Source organism: Oppia nitens, unplaced genomic scaffold, assembly GCF_028296485.1.
Source record: "Oppia nitens isolate AA-2021 unplaced genomic scaffold, nextdenovo-longstitch-racon4-pilon3 scaffold1_pilon_pilon_pilon, whole genome shotgun sequence".
In the NCBI taxonomy this organism is placed as follows: Eukaryota; Metazoa; Arthropoda; class Arachnida; order Sarcoptiformes; family Oppiidae; genus Oppia; species Oppia nitens.
Window position 1 is genome coordinate 9,562,831 of NW_026533199.1, and position 16,129 is coordinate 9,578,959.

The 16,129-nt window shown below is 27.5% G+C and overlaps 4 protein-coding genes and 1 long non-coding RNA gene across 5 annotated transcripts; 2 read left to right on the plus strand and 3 right to left on the minus strand.

Moving 5' to 3' along the window:
* The first annotated feature begins 114 nt into the window (after nucleotides 1–114).
* LOC128951235 (arylsulfatase J-like) lies at nucleotides 115–2,489 on the plus strand. Its single transcript, XM_054296483.1, has 5 exons — nucleotides 115–119; nucleotides 679–869; nucleotides 1,047–1,670; nucleotides 1,744–2,202; nucleotides 2,317–2,489. Exons 1-5 carry the CDS (start codon nucleotides 115–117, stop codon nucleotides 2,487–2,489), a joined length of 1,452 nt encoding a protein of 483 aa, XP_054152458.1.
* Nucleotides 2,490–2,883: 394 nt separating this feature from the next.
* Nucleotides 2,884–5,047, plus strand: LOC128951236 (L-sorbose 1-dehydrogenase-like). Its single transcript, XM_054296484.1, has 6 exons — nucleotides 2,884–3,196; nucleotides 3,258–3,611; nucleotides 3,671–3,904; nucleotides 3,972–4,310; nucleotides 4,374–4,778; nucleotides 4,860–5,047. Exons 1-6 carry the CDS (start codon nucleotides 2,884–2,886, stop codon nucleotides 5,045–5,047), a joined length of 1,833 nt encoding a protein of 610 aa, XP_054152459.1.
* Nucleotides 5,048–6,515: 1,468 nt separating this feature from the next.
* On the minus strand, nucleotides 6,516–7,017 carry LOC128952737 (uncharacterized). The gene is made up of 3 exons (XR_008484448.1): nucleotides 6,956–7,017; nucleotides 6,705–6,792; nucleotides 6,516–6,632 (listed from the first exon to the last, which is right to left on the minus strand). It is a non-coding gene; the product is annotated as an uncharacterized LOC128952737 (long non-coding RNA).
* Nucleotides 7,018–7,788: 771 nt separating this feature from the next.
* LOC128951237 (uncharacterized) lies at nucleotides 7,789–9,839 on the minus strand. The gene is made up of 4 exons (XM_054296485.1): nucleotides 9,560–9,839; nucleotides 8,712–9,470; nucleotides 8,048–8,650; nucleotides 7,789–7,965 (listed from the first exon to the last, which is right to left on the minus strand). The coding sequence occupies exons 1-4, from the start codon at nucleotides 9,710–9,712 to the stop codon at nucleotides 7,789–7,791; spliced, it is 1,692 nt and encodes a 563-aa protein (XP_054152460.1). The 5' UTR covers nucleotides 9,713–9,839.
* A 2,350-nt stretch (nucleotides 9,840–12,189) lies between these two features.
* Nucleotides 12,190–14,434, minus strand: LOC128952036 (uncharacterized). The gene is made up of 4 exons (XM_054297359.1): nucleotides 14,208–14,434; nucleotides 13,189–14,130; nucleotides 12,451–13,134; nucleotides 12,190–12,345 (listed from the first exon to the last, which is right to left on the minus strand). Exons 1-4 carry the CDS (start codon nucleotides 14,358–14,360, stop codon nucleotides 12,190–12,192), a joined length of 1,935 nt encoding a protein of 644 aa, XP_054153334.1. The 5' UTR covers nucleotides 14,361–14,434.
* Nucleotides 14,435–16,129: the final 1,695 nt, after the last annotated feature.

Consider the following 16,129-nt stretch of genomic DNA (forward strand, 5'->3'; position numbering starts at 1 on the left):
TTTATGTTTTTTATCTTAAATTTTTTGAAAACTATTTCCATTAGATATCATTTTGTTTTACAATGCATTTCATTTCCTTTATTATAATTTTATAAATAATTGTTTGCTTTTAAAATGTAGTGCTATATCAATAATTACTGACTATTTTTTTGATTTAATTTTTTAAATATATTTTAAAAATAATAATTTTGTTTTTTGTTTGTTTATGTTTTTAGTATAATATCTTGTTTTATCTAAATGTGATTCATTTTTATTACACTAATTATATGAAAGTTACACACAATTTGAATTTGTGTTTTGAATATTTTGGTTTCAATAAGTCATAATCACATCAACAGGTTTCCTATCAAGTCTTATAATCTTAATTTACTTTTAAAACTTGTTTTATTATATAATAAATTTATGTTTTATTAAATTGTTTTTATTTGTAAAAGTATTTTTAGTTCTAACATTTTAATTGCCTCATTAACAGTGTTTGCAAAAGTGTTTTTTGTTTATATAAAATATTGTGTTTATTTAATGATTAGATTTTTGTATTTATTTTCATTACATAGTACTGTATATTATTTTTGTTTTTTTAAGTAAAAATTTGCAATTTTAGTTTTATTCTAAATCTAAAAGAGACAATAATATGAAAATTTTGTTAATAATAATAATAATATATCAAATAAAATGTAGTTATTTAGGAAATATTAAGCCAAATATTGTAATCTTTGTTTCGGATGACTTGGGCCGGTATGACATAGGATATCACGGTTCCCGACACTTGATGACACCCAATATCGACTCATTAGCTGCCGATGCCGTAGTTTTGGACAGGTATTACACACAACCGCTGTGCAGTCCAAGTCGCGGAGCTTTACTTACAGGTATAGTATGTCCAGTAGTTATTTGAAACAATTATTTTATTATAAACTGCATATTTGTTATTTAATGATAAGTCATATTGTTTTTTAAACATGGTCTTTTTTAAACTGTTGTTTTAAATTGATTTTTGTTAATATATTGCCGATACTATTAGTATTATTATTAATACTATTATATAGGCATACATCCCATACATAGCGGGACTCAACATTTTGTCCTTATGAGTGGTTCTCCATGGGGTTTACCATTGAAATACAAATTACTTCCTCAATATTTAAAAGACATGGGATATAACACTCAAGCTATAGGTAAATGGCATTTGGGTTTCTTTAGCAAAGATTATTTACCGACAAGTCGTGGCTTCGATGACCATACGGGCAATTGGGGTGGTTTTGAGGACTATTATAATCATTGGATGAAAGAAAGGGGTTTCCAAGGACTTGATTTCAGGCATAACTTGGATGTAATTCGTGATTCAGACGGTATCTATTCAACAGATTATTTTACTGACAAAGCCATTGAACTGATAAGCGATAACAACAATACTCGACCATTATTTCTATATATGGCCTATCAAGCCATGCATTCAGCTAACAGTCCCTTTGAACTACAGGCGCCCAATGAGTTGGTCAAAAAGTTTAGTTTTATTAAAGACGAGAAAAGACGTTTATTTGCTGCCACTTTATACTCAATGGATCAATCAATTGGTAGAATTGTAGAGCAATTGTATTACAAGAATATCTTAAATAACACAATCATATTGTTTGTCAGTGATAATGGAGGCGCCATCAGTGGGTTTATGGGTATTTCAATTGATTACTATTTTTAAAAATATTTTAATAAATTAATTAATTTACTTTTGATTAAAAACTATAGAAAACTATGGTTCAAATTATCCATTGAGAGGCACCAAAGGCACACTTTGGGAGGGAGGGGTAAGAGTACCGGCATTTATATGGAGTCCATTGTTGAAAAATTCTGGTTATATATCCGATTCATACATACAAGTGTTTGATTGGTTGCCGACAATATTAGAAGCTATTGATCCAAAAGTTTATGACCAAAATCGGCACAAATTCGATGGCATTTCTCAGTGGAAGACATTAAATACAAAGAAGTGTCAAAATAAAAATCAGTTACTATTGAATATCGATCCCATTTGGAATATGTCATCCATTATTATCAATCAATGGAAACTAATCCAGGGATCGGTACCTAAAGATATGTCACCCGAATCTGATTTATGGTCACAAAGTTTCGATGAAGACAATGATTTCAAAGTTGATTTACAACGAAACCAGTCTGTTGTGTATAAAGTATTGCAACAAATGAATCGTAAAATAAATTTTGATATTTTTGAAAAAACAAAACTTGAATGTGATTTGAAAAATATGAATAAATCTAACTGTGATCTCAATCATGAATTGTGTTTATATGATATCAAATCAGATCCGTGTGAGTTAAACAATGTGGCCAAAAGTTTTCCACAAATTGTCACTCAATTGTGGCAAAGTATACAACAATACAATCGTACAGCTGTTCCGCCATTAAACAAACCAATTGATTCAAATGCTAACCCTATTTATCATAATAATACATGGGATGTATGGTATGGGGATTGACTTGTCTATCAATTTTTTAAGATTTTAATAATAATTATATTATTTTTTATTTGTTTATTAATAAACTAAATAAAATACAGACAATCTTATGAATAATTTATTTTTAAAAACTGAAATAAATCCCTCATTTAGCAGAATAACAAACAAAAATAAATTTTATAATAATTTATTAAATTTTTATTAAACATTAGCACAAATAGTGGTTTAATTAATTATCTTTACAATATATTATATAAAAATTTATTTTATTATTTATTATAATGATTGTAAAAATACGGGTTATTATAACAGTTATAGTAATGGCTTAGTGGAGAAAATGATTAATAAAATGCAATGAAATGATCACAATTGCATTGATGTGATTGACGGCAACATCAGTATAACGAAACAAACAATGACTTTAATAGCTCAGAGTCTATCCGTTCAATTGATTACAATATCGATAATATCACTGCAAAGACAACTGTTGCACAACGAGGCCGCCAACCGAAGCCAATGGAACAGTACTTATGATTATGTTATTATAGGCGCCGGTAGTGCCGGATGTATACTAGCGGCCCGACTCACGGAAGACCCCAACATCAATGTCTTGTTGCTTGAAGCCGGCGGTCCACAAACAGTCATCACTGACATGTTGGCCAATGCTTGGATTGGTATGATAGGTGAAAACGATTGGCATTATATGACAACCCCCCAAAAGAGAGCCGGTATTTAATAAATATTTATTAATATATTTTATATTTACATATTTTGGTTGTTTGCCAAAAGGGTTTGCTTTTAAGGACAGACGTATCATTTATCCGAGAGGTCGTATATTAGGCGGTTCATCGGCGACCAACTATGCCATTTATAATAGAGGCAATCGACGCGATTACGATAACTGGGCCAATAGATATGGTGCCACCGGTTGGTCGTATAACGATGTGTTGCCTTATTTCCTACGTATGGAAAACCAGACAAACCCGGCCTATGCCGCCAACTTTGCCTACCATTCAACGTCTGGTCAAATGCCAATCGCTTCGGCTCCCAATCCCGATCCTATTTTATTAAGATATATGGAAGCGTGGGGACGGGAAGGCTGGCCTACAATTGACTTTAATGGGCCCACACAGAGAGGAACTAGTAAATGATTTCTAACATTTTTATATGAATTATTAGATAAATATATATTGATTTTACAGCACTGATACAACAGGCAGCGGTGCCCTCTAACTGGACCCGAGCCTCGACGGCATCCAGTTTTATATATCCATTGATCAAAAACCGTAATAATTTGCACGTTGTTTGCCGATCACATGTGACCAGAGTTTTGCTTCAAAATATGACAAATGGTTTGACTGCCACTGGCGTCGAGTTTTTAAAAAATGATATGACATATCAAGTCAGTGCCCGACGGGAAGTCATACTATCGGCTGGTATTTTAAACCAAAATTTTCTAAACGAGTTTTTATATTAAAATTTTGAAAAATTATTGATAAATAGGCGGCACTAATAGTCCGCAGATTTTAATGTTGTCGGGAATCGGTCCCCGACAGCACCTCCAAGACTTAGGTATCCCAGTTCAGGCAGACTTGCCGGTTGGCAACAATCTTCAGGATCACATTTTAATACCAATGAACTATTTGGTGGAAAATCAATCGGACATTCAATGGTCAAGAAATTTAGATTCAATAATGACTGTCCAAAATCTCTACGATTATTATGTCAACGCTGACGGACCGATCACTCAATTGCCAACTATACTAACTTATCACAGTTCCCGTTTCAATGACAACCCCGACTGGCCCGATGGCATTAGAGCAACTCTTACATCACAAATTGGTTAAACACTGATTACAGATTTTTAATAATTTATTTTATTATTGCTTTTATTATCAACTTTAGGTATGAATATATCGGTTGCAATGGGAGAATATGGTCAGAATGTTGAGGAATGGGCCGAATACTGGAAGGGATTGGCCGGAGATCAGAGACATTTCTGGATTTTTTATGCCGTATACAGACCAAGAAGTCGAGGAACCGTTCGTTTGGCGTCAACCAATCCCTTAGACGCTCCGCTTATTGATCCCAACTATTTTGCCGAAAATTATGATCTGGGAGTAGTCGTTGATACGATGAGCACTGGTATGCGAATGACCGAACAGCCCTTCTTTAGAAAGTTCGGCCGCATTTACAACCATACAATTCCTGGCTGTCAATTGTGTACCGATGGCACACCTTATTATGAGTGCTACTCATACTTGGCTTGTGTGGCGCAGACCATAACTGCCACATCCTATCATCCCATCGGTCAGTATATTGTTCAGTAACAGTAAGATATTGATTACTGACTTCCGATATTGATTACAATTAAAAATCTATATTTTATAGGAACATGTCGTATGGGTACTGCATCTGATCCCGAAGCCGTTGTCGACAATCAGTTGCGAGTTCGTGGTGTCAACAATTTGCGAGTAATCGACGCGTCAATTATGCCAAAGATAGTCAATGCTAACACCAATGCCTGTTCAATGATGATCGGCGAAAGGGGTTCCGATTGGGTCCGGTATGGCAGATAAGGTGTGGACATAGAGTTGATAATCAGACAAATTAATAATAATGTGAATTTGCAGATAAGATAATTATTTTAATAAATTTATTTTATTCAAAAAATAGATTTAAAAATGCGTTTATCTAATATTATACAAACTTACAATAATTTGTCTGATATATAAATAATATAAATTAATTACCGTATAAATTATTTTTTATAAAATATTGATAATTTTTTGATAATTTTATCAATTATATTGATATTTGATAAAAATGTTTGCTCGTAAATCAAGACAACTGTTGCCAATATTAGCAATATTTCTATAATTTTAATCATAGATTTCAAAAAACTAAATTTTATAACAATTGCTTTCTTTTTGAACGATTTAAGGGTTGAATAAAAACATTTCTTAAATTTTGAACAATTTTTTTCATTACTCATCGCTTTCTTTTGCTGTTCAATCCATTTGCTGATATGTCCTGATGTATGACTAATACTAATCCTTTAAAAAAAATGAAAAACAATATCAGAAACAAATTGTTTATTATGTTTTAATTATTGACAACAAATTGTATGCAAATTAATTTTTTTACCATTGATTTAGTTTTTGTATAATAAATTGAAACGATAGCGACTGAACTGATTTAGAGAAAACCATTGAAAGATATTTAGAGTTTGTCCAGACTTTGTCGGCCACATGTAATCTAATGTCTGAATTGTATTTACAAAGAATAGCTTTCGTTGCAAATACAGTGCTCTGACTGTCGATGAATGCCAACCGACGGGCCATAAACTCCTTGCGATACCAGTTATTAGTGAATGGATTTTCCGTAACAAACGATTTGTTTTTATTGTCGTTCACTTTATTTAATAAATCTACAGATTCTTTACGATTCGACTTCTATTAACAATAATTGTATCAATAAATTGAATGTCATATAAATTATTAGATAATCATATTTTTAAATAATTAAAAACCTTTAGATGATAGAGAAATGCACTGTCGGTATACACGACAGGCAACATGTGGTCATTACTGAGCAAATCACTGATACTATTGATCTGATTGTCCTCTTTGAGAGTCAGTATGTCTGAACTGATCATTGAATTCAGATAAAACCATAAAAACATAAAACTTATAATAAATATTATATGAATTAATGTCCATTTGTTCAATTTATATGAACTGTTTACTATAATATAAAGTTTATTAAAAATCAATTGTCATTAATATATACAATGAATAATATTTAGGTATTAAATGAATATACAGTATTAATATATAAATAAAAGTACCGTAAATGTTAAAACTTGCCTTTTAAGAGAAAAAGCTTAACTAATACTAAATCCAAAGTCTTTTCAATATAATTTGACGACAAATTTATTGAAAAAATTATTAATAATGTAATTATAAAACAAGATATAATAATTGCTGTCAAAAACTGATAATCAATTTGATGGATATGTTGTAAAACATCGGTATAGTATGACTGTATGGTATTGGCAGTTGTGATAATGGTATTTAAGTCCGTAAATAAACTATTTGTATAATTAATTGCTTCCAAGCGGTCGGACATATATTCAAAGGGACCCAAACTTAGTTGACATATCTTTATTGAATATAAATATATAAATTATTTCTTTTAATTTATTTATACAAATAATTTTATATAAAAGCTTACATTTGTAAATACTTTACCGATCATACCATTCCACGAACCGTTCACTTTGAGACCCCATAACCCATCACTTGGTCTGATAACTGTAAAACTAAGATTAATACAAATAAATAAATTATTGTAAAAAAAATATTTTATCACTATAAATTAAAAATATAACTAAAATAAAATAACTAACATTATTTTCTTTATTTATAATTTATTTTAAATTATATTACAATTATAATAAATATATTAAATACTAATAATAATACCTTATATTATAAGTTTGAGTGAAGCTATTCCATAGTTTTCCAGTTAATCCAAAAATTTCAAAATTGCCGTTAGTATTGTTTTGTAACACTGTATATGGTGACCACTTTTACATAATTTATAAATTTATATCGTAATAATAATATAATATAATCTTATATTATATAAAATTATAAATGATTATAAACTAAATTAAAACTCACATTATCTGCACAAACAGTCAAATGCATTATGATTTTTAAACATTTAATGTACAAAATTAAAATTTATTTAACATTAATATTTGATATAATTTTTACTTATTTCTTATTGGAAATAAAAAAATCTTATAATTATTGTTTTACTTATTTATAATATAATTACCGTATATTACAATTCACTGGTATTGTAAAAGTTCATATTAGGATAAATATAGAAAGAAAATCAATTATTAAAATAAATTAAAGTGAAAATATTGTTATAGAATTTTTTTATAATTAAATTTCTTTTGTTTATAATTTACGGTACATATGAATACTATTTAATTATACAATCAATAGTTTTATTTAATTAAAACTATTATTTATCATAATATCAACAATTTTCAAAAATTTTATTTGCAATTTTTCGCATTTTCTTATTGATTTCAATGTTATTTGTAATTTTTCCAACAAAATATCAATAATTGAAATGCTATGCTCTTAAATCATAATTGTATTTTCAAATAGAAAATGTTTTAATAACAACTTAAATTTCTTATATAAATAGTAATTGAGAAATACTTATTGAGAAAAAAAATCCTTAAATCAATTAAACATATTAATTATGGTAATTATTATAAACAAAATTATCAAATTTAATAAAAATATGTAAAATTGATAGGACGGGTATAATTAGCAAAATCATCTCTCAGTTTCTTAATCCTATCAAATGATTGATAGGTAAGACATGGTTGCAAATCCATTGCATGAATTAGTGGAAACAACTCAAACGTTTTAACGGCATTTTTATAGCTTTTCGATAGTTTCAATACCTGTATAATTAAGACATATATATTATTATTATAACCGTAAAATTATTACAAAAATTATTTCAAAATAACATAAATATGATACCAATCCATAATAATCGCAGACAAACTCTCTGAAAATCAAATAACATGTATCGGAGTCAAAGTGCTTGAAACCGTTGACAAACATTTGATTGGAAACCAATTGCCAAAAGTTTGTAGCTTTTGTAATGCCACCAAACTTTCCAGTAATTGTTGTAATAGATTTGGCCAATGCTTTAAACTCAATGATTTGAGTTTTCGGTAAATTAGATATCTTTTTCATTTTTCCCGTATCATTGCTTGCAGTTTTCATTGATGCTTTAGAATAAGCTAAATCTCGGCCACGATTTGCTTGAACATTGTTTCGGTAATTTCGGTCAAAATCTGATCGATTACTAGTCAATGAATGATTTGAGTTAAATCTGTTGTGTATTTTGTGGTCATTGACTGAAAATGAAATATTCAGCGAAACATTTGACGGATACTTTCGTGAAACAGATTTAAAACGTCGGCTGTTTTGTAGTTTTCTATTAAACTCTTGTCTTAGGTCTCGGATTTCATTGAATTCTCGCAAATTGACAATAAATTTTAGATCAAACCAATAAAATGTCGAAAACAATGGATTAACTTTATTGGCGGTATTCAGATCTGGACACGAGTTCAATGTCTATAATTTAGTTAAGAAATTACAAATTTAAATAAAAATATAAAACCTTTGAAATCCATACCCTTTTATACAAATTGAGAGCTGATCTGAAGGCGTCTCTACATTTGTCGGGCGACCACTTCTTGAAGCCATTATTAACCATTTGAATGGAAATTGTGATCCACTTTAGACTAACATCTGCCGAACTATTAGATGCATTCATTTGAAAACATCGTCTATTAATGTCCAATAAATCAATCAACAAACAAATAGAGTCATAATCTATAGCCCGAAATCTGATGGCAATGACAGACATACAATCAATTTTGGTCTCATATGTCTTGTAATGCAAATGTGGTAAATCGGTGGTCATCTTATAAACCGAAGTCAATTCAATGTCCAAATAATTTATGAAATTACGTTTTTGTATGACTCCTTTGTTGCCATTATAGGTCTTAGCTTTAATCGTATCGTCTTTTCCGACATTATGGTCACCACTTCTATCGCCTATTAATTTGTCGACAGTCTTATCGGATACCAAATCATTGTTACCATTAAATACATTATTTTCAGAATTAGACCGCTTTTTCAACATATAATTAGTTATATCATCGAAATCATTGATTTCAAAGTCATTTAACGTTTGCTTAGTCGTCGACATCTTATGGACCGATAAATCATTTTTAGTGCTCAAGTATTCAACCTTTTGTTGGTTTGTCGTCAACTCGTTATTCATAATCTGATTGTTGTCCCGTTTTTTGACCCGAAGACGTGCCAAATTGCCGATAATATCGTCATCAGTGGCCATACAAATGAATTGATTAATTTGATGGTCAAAGATCTGTCAAAACCAAAAGCAATGCATACAATGATAATATGTATATTATATATATATATATAGTGACCGATGCGGTGATAATAAATACTGACCTCAACTGAATGTGTGTCCAAATGGACTAATTGTTTGTGTTGTTGGTTCAACTGATCCAATACCGACTTTATAGTCAAGTGATGACTATTATCGACGACACAAATCGTAAACTTTTGTTCATTCAATTCAATCAATACTTTAATGGCATTCATATTATATGACAATTATTTTGTTGACAATCAATACAATCACTGTTTTATTGGTCAGTAAGTCATATGTTGTACGTATAGTGTGATTGTGTTTGTATTATACCGTTTGACACACTATTACACACTATTACTCTATAACTGAAAATTAATATAATATAAACTTTTCATAAATTTATAAACTTTTGATTGTTTCTCAAGTTTAGAGTACTCTATACAAGGGTTGGATAAATACAAGGTTTTAAATATTGATTTTGTATAATACGTATTAATATGTATAATACATTTTTAAAAACTAATATAAATTGTTAGAAAATTTATAAAAAATTATTTAATCACAATTTAAGTGTTAGAGAACTCGTTATTTTTTTAAATAATAATTTGTATAATATTTTGTTTTCTAATAATAATAATAAAATAGATATCAAATCTATATTTATTATACATTGTGTTTATCAATGTTTTTGGTACTGAATCTGTCGCTAACTTTTGTTTTGTATAACAAAATTGTTATGTAATGTATTGTAAATTTACATTGAATTATACTCAACTGTATAATACTTATACAAACATTTTATGTCTGCCAACCCTACAGTGTATACAATATAAGTATGACTGTCAGGTCAGGCATAACGCGTCGGATAATCCGATATTGAGGTACAATAACCAGTTTCCGGTAGTGGTTGTGCCGAACCATACATTGTCCGGAATTGTATTAATATTAATGTAATATTAATAGTATAACTTTAAAATTAATATTAAATATTATAATTTTTTAATTATCTAAGTAATACTAATTAATATATATTAAATTTATTTAAAATGTTATTAATTTTATAAATAACTAAATAAATTATGAGTTTTTTCTTTATAATAAAACAGTAAACTTTTGTAAAACAGTAAACAGTTGTATCTGTTGGGAACAATCCGGCAAAATATAGTGAGAGACCTGGCAATCGTAAGTATAATGTTAAGCATAATTACATGAAACTTACTGTAATTATAGTAAATTTTATACAAATTTATACAATTTTATACAAATTTATACAATTTTAATACATGTATATTAATAATAGGAAATTGTTTATACAGTATTACAAGTGTTGATATACACTAAACATTTTCAGAACAAACTCGGTACTTTTTTATTTATGTTACTTATGTTTTTTGTGCTACATTTGGTAAGTATAAAAAATACCATATTGTCATGAGTTGTTTAAAAAAATGCGACATCATTTATGTAATTATATAATTATTTAATAGAGATATAGTTACACAAAAAACATATGTAATATATATAAAAAGGGCCCGAGTTTTCGATAGATCATAAGGACTGTATATGGTTATGCATTTGGGATAGTATTCGGTTAGACATGTATTCCAATTATTAGTTTATATTAAATATCTGATAAACCATACATTCAATTTAAAAATGACCAAGGGCATATTTATAGATAATATTAAACTCAACATTATTGTCATTTGGCATTTTTTGATTAATTGTAAAATGAACTAGATAATAGTTAGCTATTTTATGTCGATGCTATTATATAGTTAATTTTACAATTACCGATAATCAAAAAATGACAAATTACTATAATTTTGAGTTTAATATTATCTATAATTATGTCATTTTAATATTGAAAGGATAAAAAAATTTAAATAAAATTAGGTTAAAAACATTTATTTAAAAACATGCGACAAGTGATCACATTATTAGATATAACATAATGAATATATTTAAAACAAAGTTACAGTTTATATATGAGTTTAAAAACTATTAGTTGTTTCTAGAAATAGATTAATAGAAATACATATATTATTAAGTTATTTCCTCGAAGTAATAAACAATTAAATATTATATATATAAAAACAATATAAATATATTTTAAAAATCATATCAAAAATATTGAATTTTGATAAACATTTAAATAATTAATTTTATGTAGAAATATGTTTTTACAATATTGAATGTATTGTTTATTATATATTTAATATAATCTAATGAATCGAATACCTGTCTAATCGAATACTATCCCAAATGCAAACACAATATATACCCAAACTTGCAATACTGTCAGTACAGTATAGTATATGATATGTCAATAAATTAATTTTAAAAACTTTTAACTTTTATATTAATATTTTATAAAAATATAAATTTTTGTTAACATATTTTTACAATTTATTGACAAATGATATACTATATAATATATTTTGCGATATATATTGAATTATATAACTATTATTTATTGTTAATTATTTATTTTTAGTTTTAAATTATTTTAATTCTTATCATTTTACAATTCAATACTTAATGTTTAAATTATTATCAGTACTTGTAATTACTTCATAGATTGTATATTATTATTAGTGTAAATTAAAAAATCACAATTAAATTAATTTTATAGCAATTTTATAAATGAGTTATGATATAATCAAATGAGAAATATAATGATTAACAACAACAACAAAAAGTTAACTTATTTGAGACAATTTGAAGTAAACTTTTCCCTTAAATTCTTAATCTTTTCGTAGGAATAAGTACTCAGAGATTGGCTTAAATCCATTGAATGAATCAATGAAAACAATGGAAAAGCATTGGAAGCGGTTCTCTCATCACTCGAATGGGTCAATGTCTGTCAAAAGGGATTAAAAATAAATAAAAAAATATGACTAATAATAATCTGTAAATTATTAAAAGCAATAATTCAATCAAATGATTATTAAAACAAATAGATTACCAAAGCATAGTAATCGCAGACAAATTCAGTGAAGACTGATCGACACATTTCTGAGTCAAACTTGTTTTCTCCGTTAGCCGTCATCTCATTTGATACCAATTCCCAGAAGTTTCTCAATCGCGAAAAGTTTCCTAATTGTGAGGTAATTGTATCGACACATTTGGCCAGTAATTTAAATTCATTAATTCGCTTTTGGCTGAAATTTGAGACCCGATTTAGTTTCATAAGGTTTGACTGTTCGATGGCCTCCAGTTTGGACCGAGTTTTCACTTTTTGATAATCTTGTGGCGATTTTTGCTTATATGACGAACAATTCGAGACCAACGACTGTTGTGAACCATATTTGTTGTGTATTTTCTGTTCATTCAAAGACCAGATATTGGAAGTGATGGACACGTTTGAGTTCAAAGAAGTATTTGATGGAAACTTTTTAGATACTAATAGTTTGCGTTTTTCAAGACAATTGTTTGAAACGTTTGAGTTCAATGAAGTATTTGACGGAAACTTTTTGGAAACAAATATTTTGCGTTTTTCAAGACGTTTTATGGCAAACGATTGTCTCAGATCGCGAATATCTTCAAATTCGCTCAAATCAACCACATATTTAATGTCAAACCAGTTAAGCCAAGTGAAGATTGGGTTAACCATCTCAGCCGTGTCCTGATCGGGACACTTGTCTAATGACTATTTAAAATAAATTATAAAATAAAAAACAAAATTACTAACAAAAAACAATACCTTTTTATACAAATCCATAGCACATTTGAAACCATTGAAACATTTTTGCGGCGACCAATCATCAAAGCCATTGATGATCATTTGATCTGAAATTGTCATCCATTTTGGGTTATTTTCAGGAAAATCGTCCGAAGGATTCTTCTCAAAACAACGTCTATTAGTGTTAATCAAGTCTATCATTAAGATTATGGCACGAAAGTCATCGTAACGATATCTAATGGCAATCACCGATTGATTGGCTACTTTGATCACATGAGTCTTGTAATGTAAATACAGACAATCGCTTGATGTCCGATAACTGTGTGTCAGTTCAATATCCAGATAATTCATTGCTTGCATTAGTTCTGCCATAACTTCTTGAGCTTTATTAGCATTTTTGATGCCTATTGCATGTATGGCGTCAATCACATTATCGATGTTTGATTTACTTTCAATAACTGGTTCATCTCCAGTACTTCCAACTACTTTATCGCACATATATTTGATATCATCACATCTATTATCATCTTCCAACCCATTGATCGCTATACCATCACTACCACTACTATTACTATCATCTGACAACTCTTTGCTTTTGCTTAACAAATCATTGTTTTGCTTAACATTATTGGTATCAATGTTTGACATTTTTCTCAAAGTATTTTTAGTAATATTTTTATCCGACTTTTTGTCGATATTGTTATCGATATCTTTATCGGCGGCGCCGTCGCTGACGATAACACTGTCTTCAGTGGGCAAAACATTTTCAGGAAGAAAGGGTTTGACAACATTTTCATTGGTGGAGTTAGTCTTGTCTTCGGTGTTGTCGTCGCTTTTTGTGGTCAACTCATTGTTCAGTATATGACTGGTCTGCCGTTTTTTGACCCGAAGTCGAGACAAATTGTCGATAATCTGGTTCTCGCTGGTGATCACTACATACTCTTCGAAGTCTTTATCAAAAATCTGTAGTCAAAGAAAACAATAAAAAAAGTATTGAAAACAATTTGACATAAATTTATAATTAATTAATGATTGTTGACCTCAACTGAATGTGTGTCCAAATCAATGCATTGTTTGTGTTGACCATTGATTTGATTCAATACTGTCTTAAATGTAATCACTTTATAGTCGCTGTCGACGTAAACGCTATACTTTTGTTGGTTTAACTCAAATAGGATTTTAAATCTATTCATTATTTACTAATTATTATTATTATTACTATTATTATAAGTAATAAAAAAAAGTCAATTAATAAGTAATAAAAATTTCATTAAACATATAAAAACAAAAATAATCGCAATTTTCAAAAGTGATTCATTGATAGACTTATGATAGCAATGTATAAACACAAACAAAAGTTTCAAATTCAATGCAAAATTTATTATAAGTTTTACTGTAATATACATTAAATGTAATTACAGTCGACGTTCGGTTTAATAAACATTTGATTTACTAACGATTTAGTGTCTGTATACTATACAGTGTATAGTTGTTTAAAAAAATTAAAAACTACTGAATTAACATAAACCAGAATTTTATATATTGTAAATTACATCTAAATTATACATATTATAATTAGCTATTAATAAATCACTTTTAAAAAAATCTAAATTTTCACCCACAATGTATCACAATGTCACACACAAAATAAAATTTATTTTTTTAAAAAACTTAACAATAAAATTATTAATTTTTCCGATAATCAATTTATTTCTATTTATATCTTAGTATTTCTATAGCTATCGATTTCCCAAATTGTAATGTTATTTAATGTAATTTATATACATATAGTTTTTTTAACAAATTGTTTATTAAATACATTTTATCAATATATCCATACATACTGTACAATATATATGTAGATAATTATTAAGGATATTATTTTAAATCTCTTAATATTTAATACAGTAGTACTGAAATAACTTTAATACTCAATTAAAGTTAACGCTGTATTAAAAAATTGATTAATTGCTAATATTTTAATGCACTTTAAAACAAAGATTGACTGTAGTATATTATCTATTATTTATGTACAGTTTACAGCATTAAGTCAATATTTACAGTAGCATTGATTGTATATAATAAAGGGTTAGAGAAAATTTTTATGGGAAAAGTTTGTAATTGAAATTTAATTGTTCCGCAATTAGATGACAAACAATGAGATAAAATTTAATTTATATAATAATATAATTAATTAATTAGTCAATAACTAAATTAGAGTTTTGTACTAAATATAAACAAGTTTATGAAGTTTGCGGGAACACATAAAATAGTAAATTCATAGATAATATTATTGTACAGTACTTATGAGCTAATCTTCCCAATCTTTTAACAGTTAAAAAAATTAATAAAATAATGTACAGTATTATACAGTATTGTACAGTAGACTATAATTTATTGTGACAGTAGTGTAGTCTAGAAATTATTTCAGTAAATGTTTGATATCTTTTTACTGTACAATAATATAGTTGTAATCGGTATATAAAAATGGGTAACAATTTGTTACTAACAAATTTAATATTTATTAACAATTTGATTTTACTATAATTGTAAATTTAATTATTATTATTTGTAAGTTACAAATTGTAACAATGTATCAAAGTTTATGAAAACAAATTGACTACTATTAAGACAACAATAAAACTTATATATTAAGTTAATTTAATATATCATATGTTTATTTTTTAAATTTTATTAATAAAATAATTTATTTTATTATTCTTACGCTTAATTACAATTAATCTTAATTGTAATAATAAAATAGTTTTAAAAGCGTTATGAATCATATAAGTTATGATTATTACTATATTTAAAAAAAAGTTTATATCATAAAAATATAAATTATTAAAATATTGCATAAATAAATAAAAAATCAAAGATTTTATTAGATAACACATCAAAAATAATTATATAATTTATTTATCTATTGTATAACTATTAACAGCTAATAAAATAACTATTT

Excerpts from the sequence above, each read along its gene's own strand:
- LOC128951237 (XM_054296485.1), bottom strand. The coding sequence starts at position 9,712 with ATGAATGCCATTAAAGTATTGATTGAATTGAATGAACAAAAGTTTACG. Across the intron at positions 9,471-9,559 it reads TGGACACACATTCAGTTGAG|ATCTTTGACCATCAAATTAA; the intron begins GTCAGTATTTAT and ends TGGTTTTGACAG. Across the intron at positions 7,966-8,047 it reads TCTGCGATTATTATGGATTG|GTATTGAAACTATCGAAAAG; the intron begins GTATCATATTTA and ends TTAATTATACAG.
- LOC128952036 (XM_054297359.1), bottom strand. The coding sequence starts at position 14,360 with ATGAATAGATTTAAAATCCTATTTGAGTTAAACCAACAAAAGTATAGC. Across the intron at positions 13,135-13,188 it reads CTATGGATTTGTATAAAAAG|TCATTAGACAAGTGTCCCGA; the intron begins GTATTGTTTTTT and ends TATTTTAAATAG. Across the intron at positions 12,346-12,450 it reads TCTGCGATTACTATGCTTTG|ACATTGACCCATTCGAGTGA; the intron begins GTAATCTATTTG and ends CCCTTTTGACAG.
- LOC128951235 (XM_054296483.1), top strand. Across the intron at positions 1,671-1,743 it reads CGCCATCAGTGGGTTTATGG|AAAACTATGGTTCAAATTAT; the intron begins GTATTTCAATTG and ends TAAAAACTATAG. Across the intron at positions 2,203-2,316 it reads AGTATTGCAACAAATGAATC|ATCCGTGTGAGTTAAACAAT; the intron begins GTAAAATAAATT and ends ATATCAAATCAG.
- LOC128951236 (XM_054296484.1), top strand. The coding sequence starts at position 2,884 with ATGACTTTAATAGCTCAGAGTCTATCCGTTCAATTGATTACAATATCG. Across the intron at positions 3,197-3,257 it reads AACCCCCCAAAAGAGAGCCG|GGTTTGCTTTTAAGGACAGA; the intron begins GTATTTAATAAA and ends GTTTGCCAAAAG. Across the intron at positions 3,905-3,971 it reads GGAAGTCATACTATCGGCTG|GCGGCACTAATAGTCCGCAG; the intron begins GTATTTTAAACC and ends ATTGATAAATAG.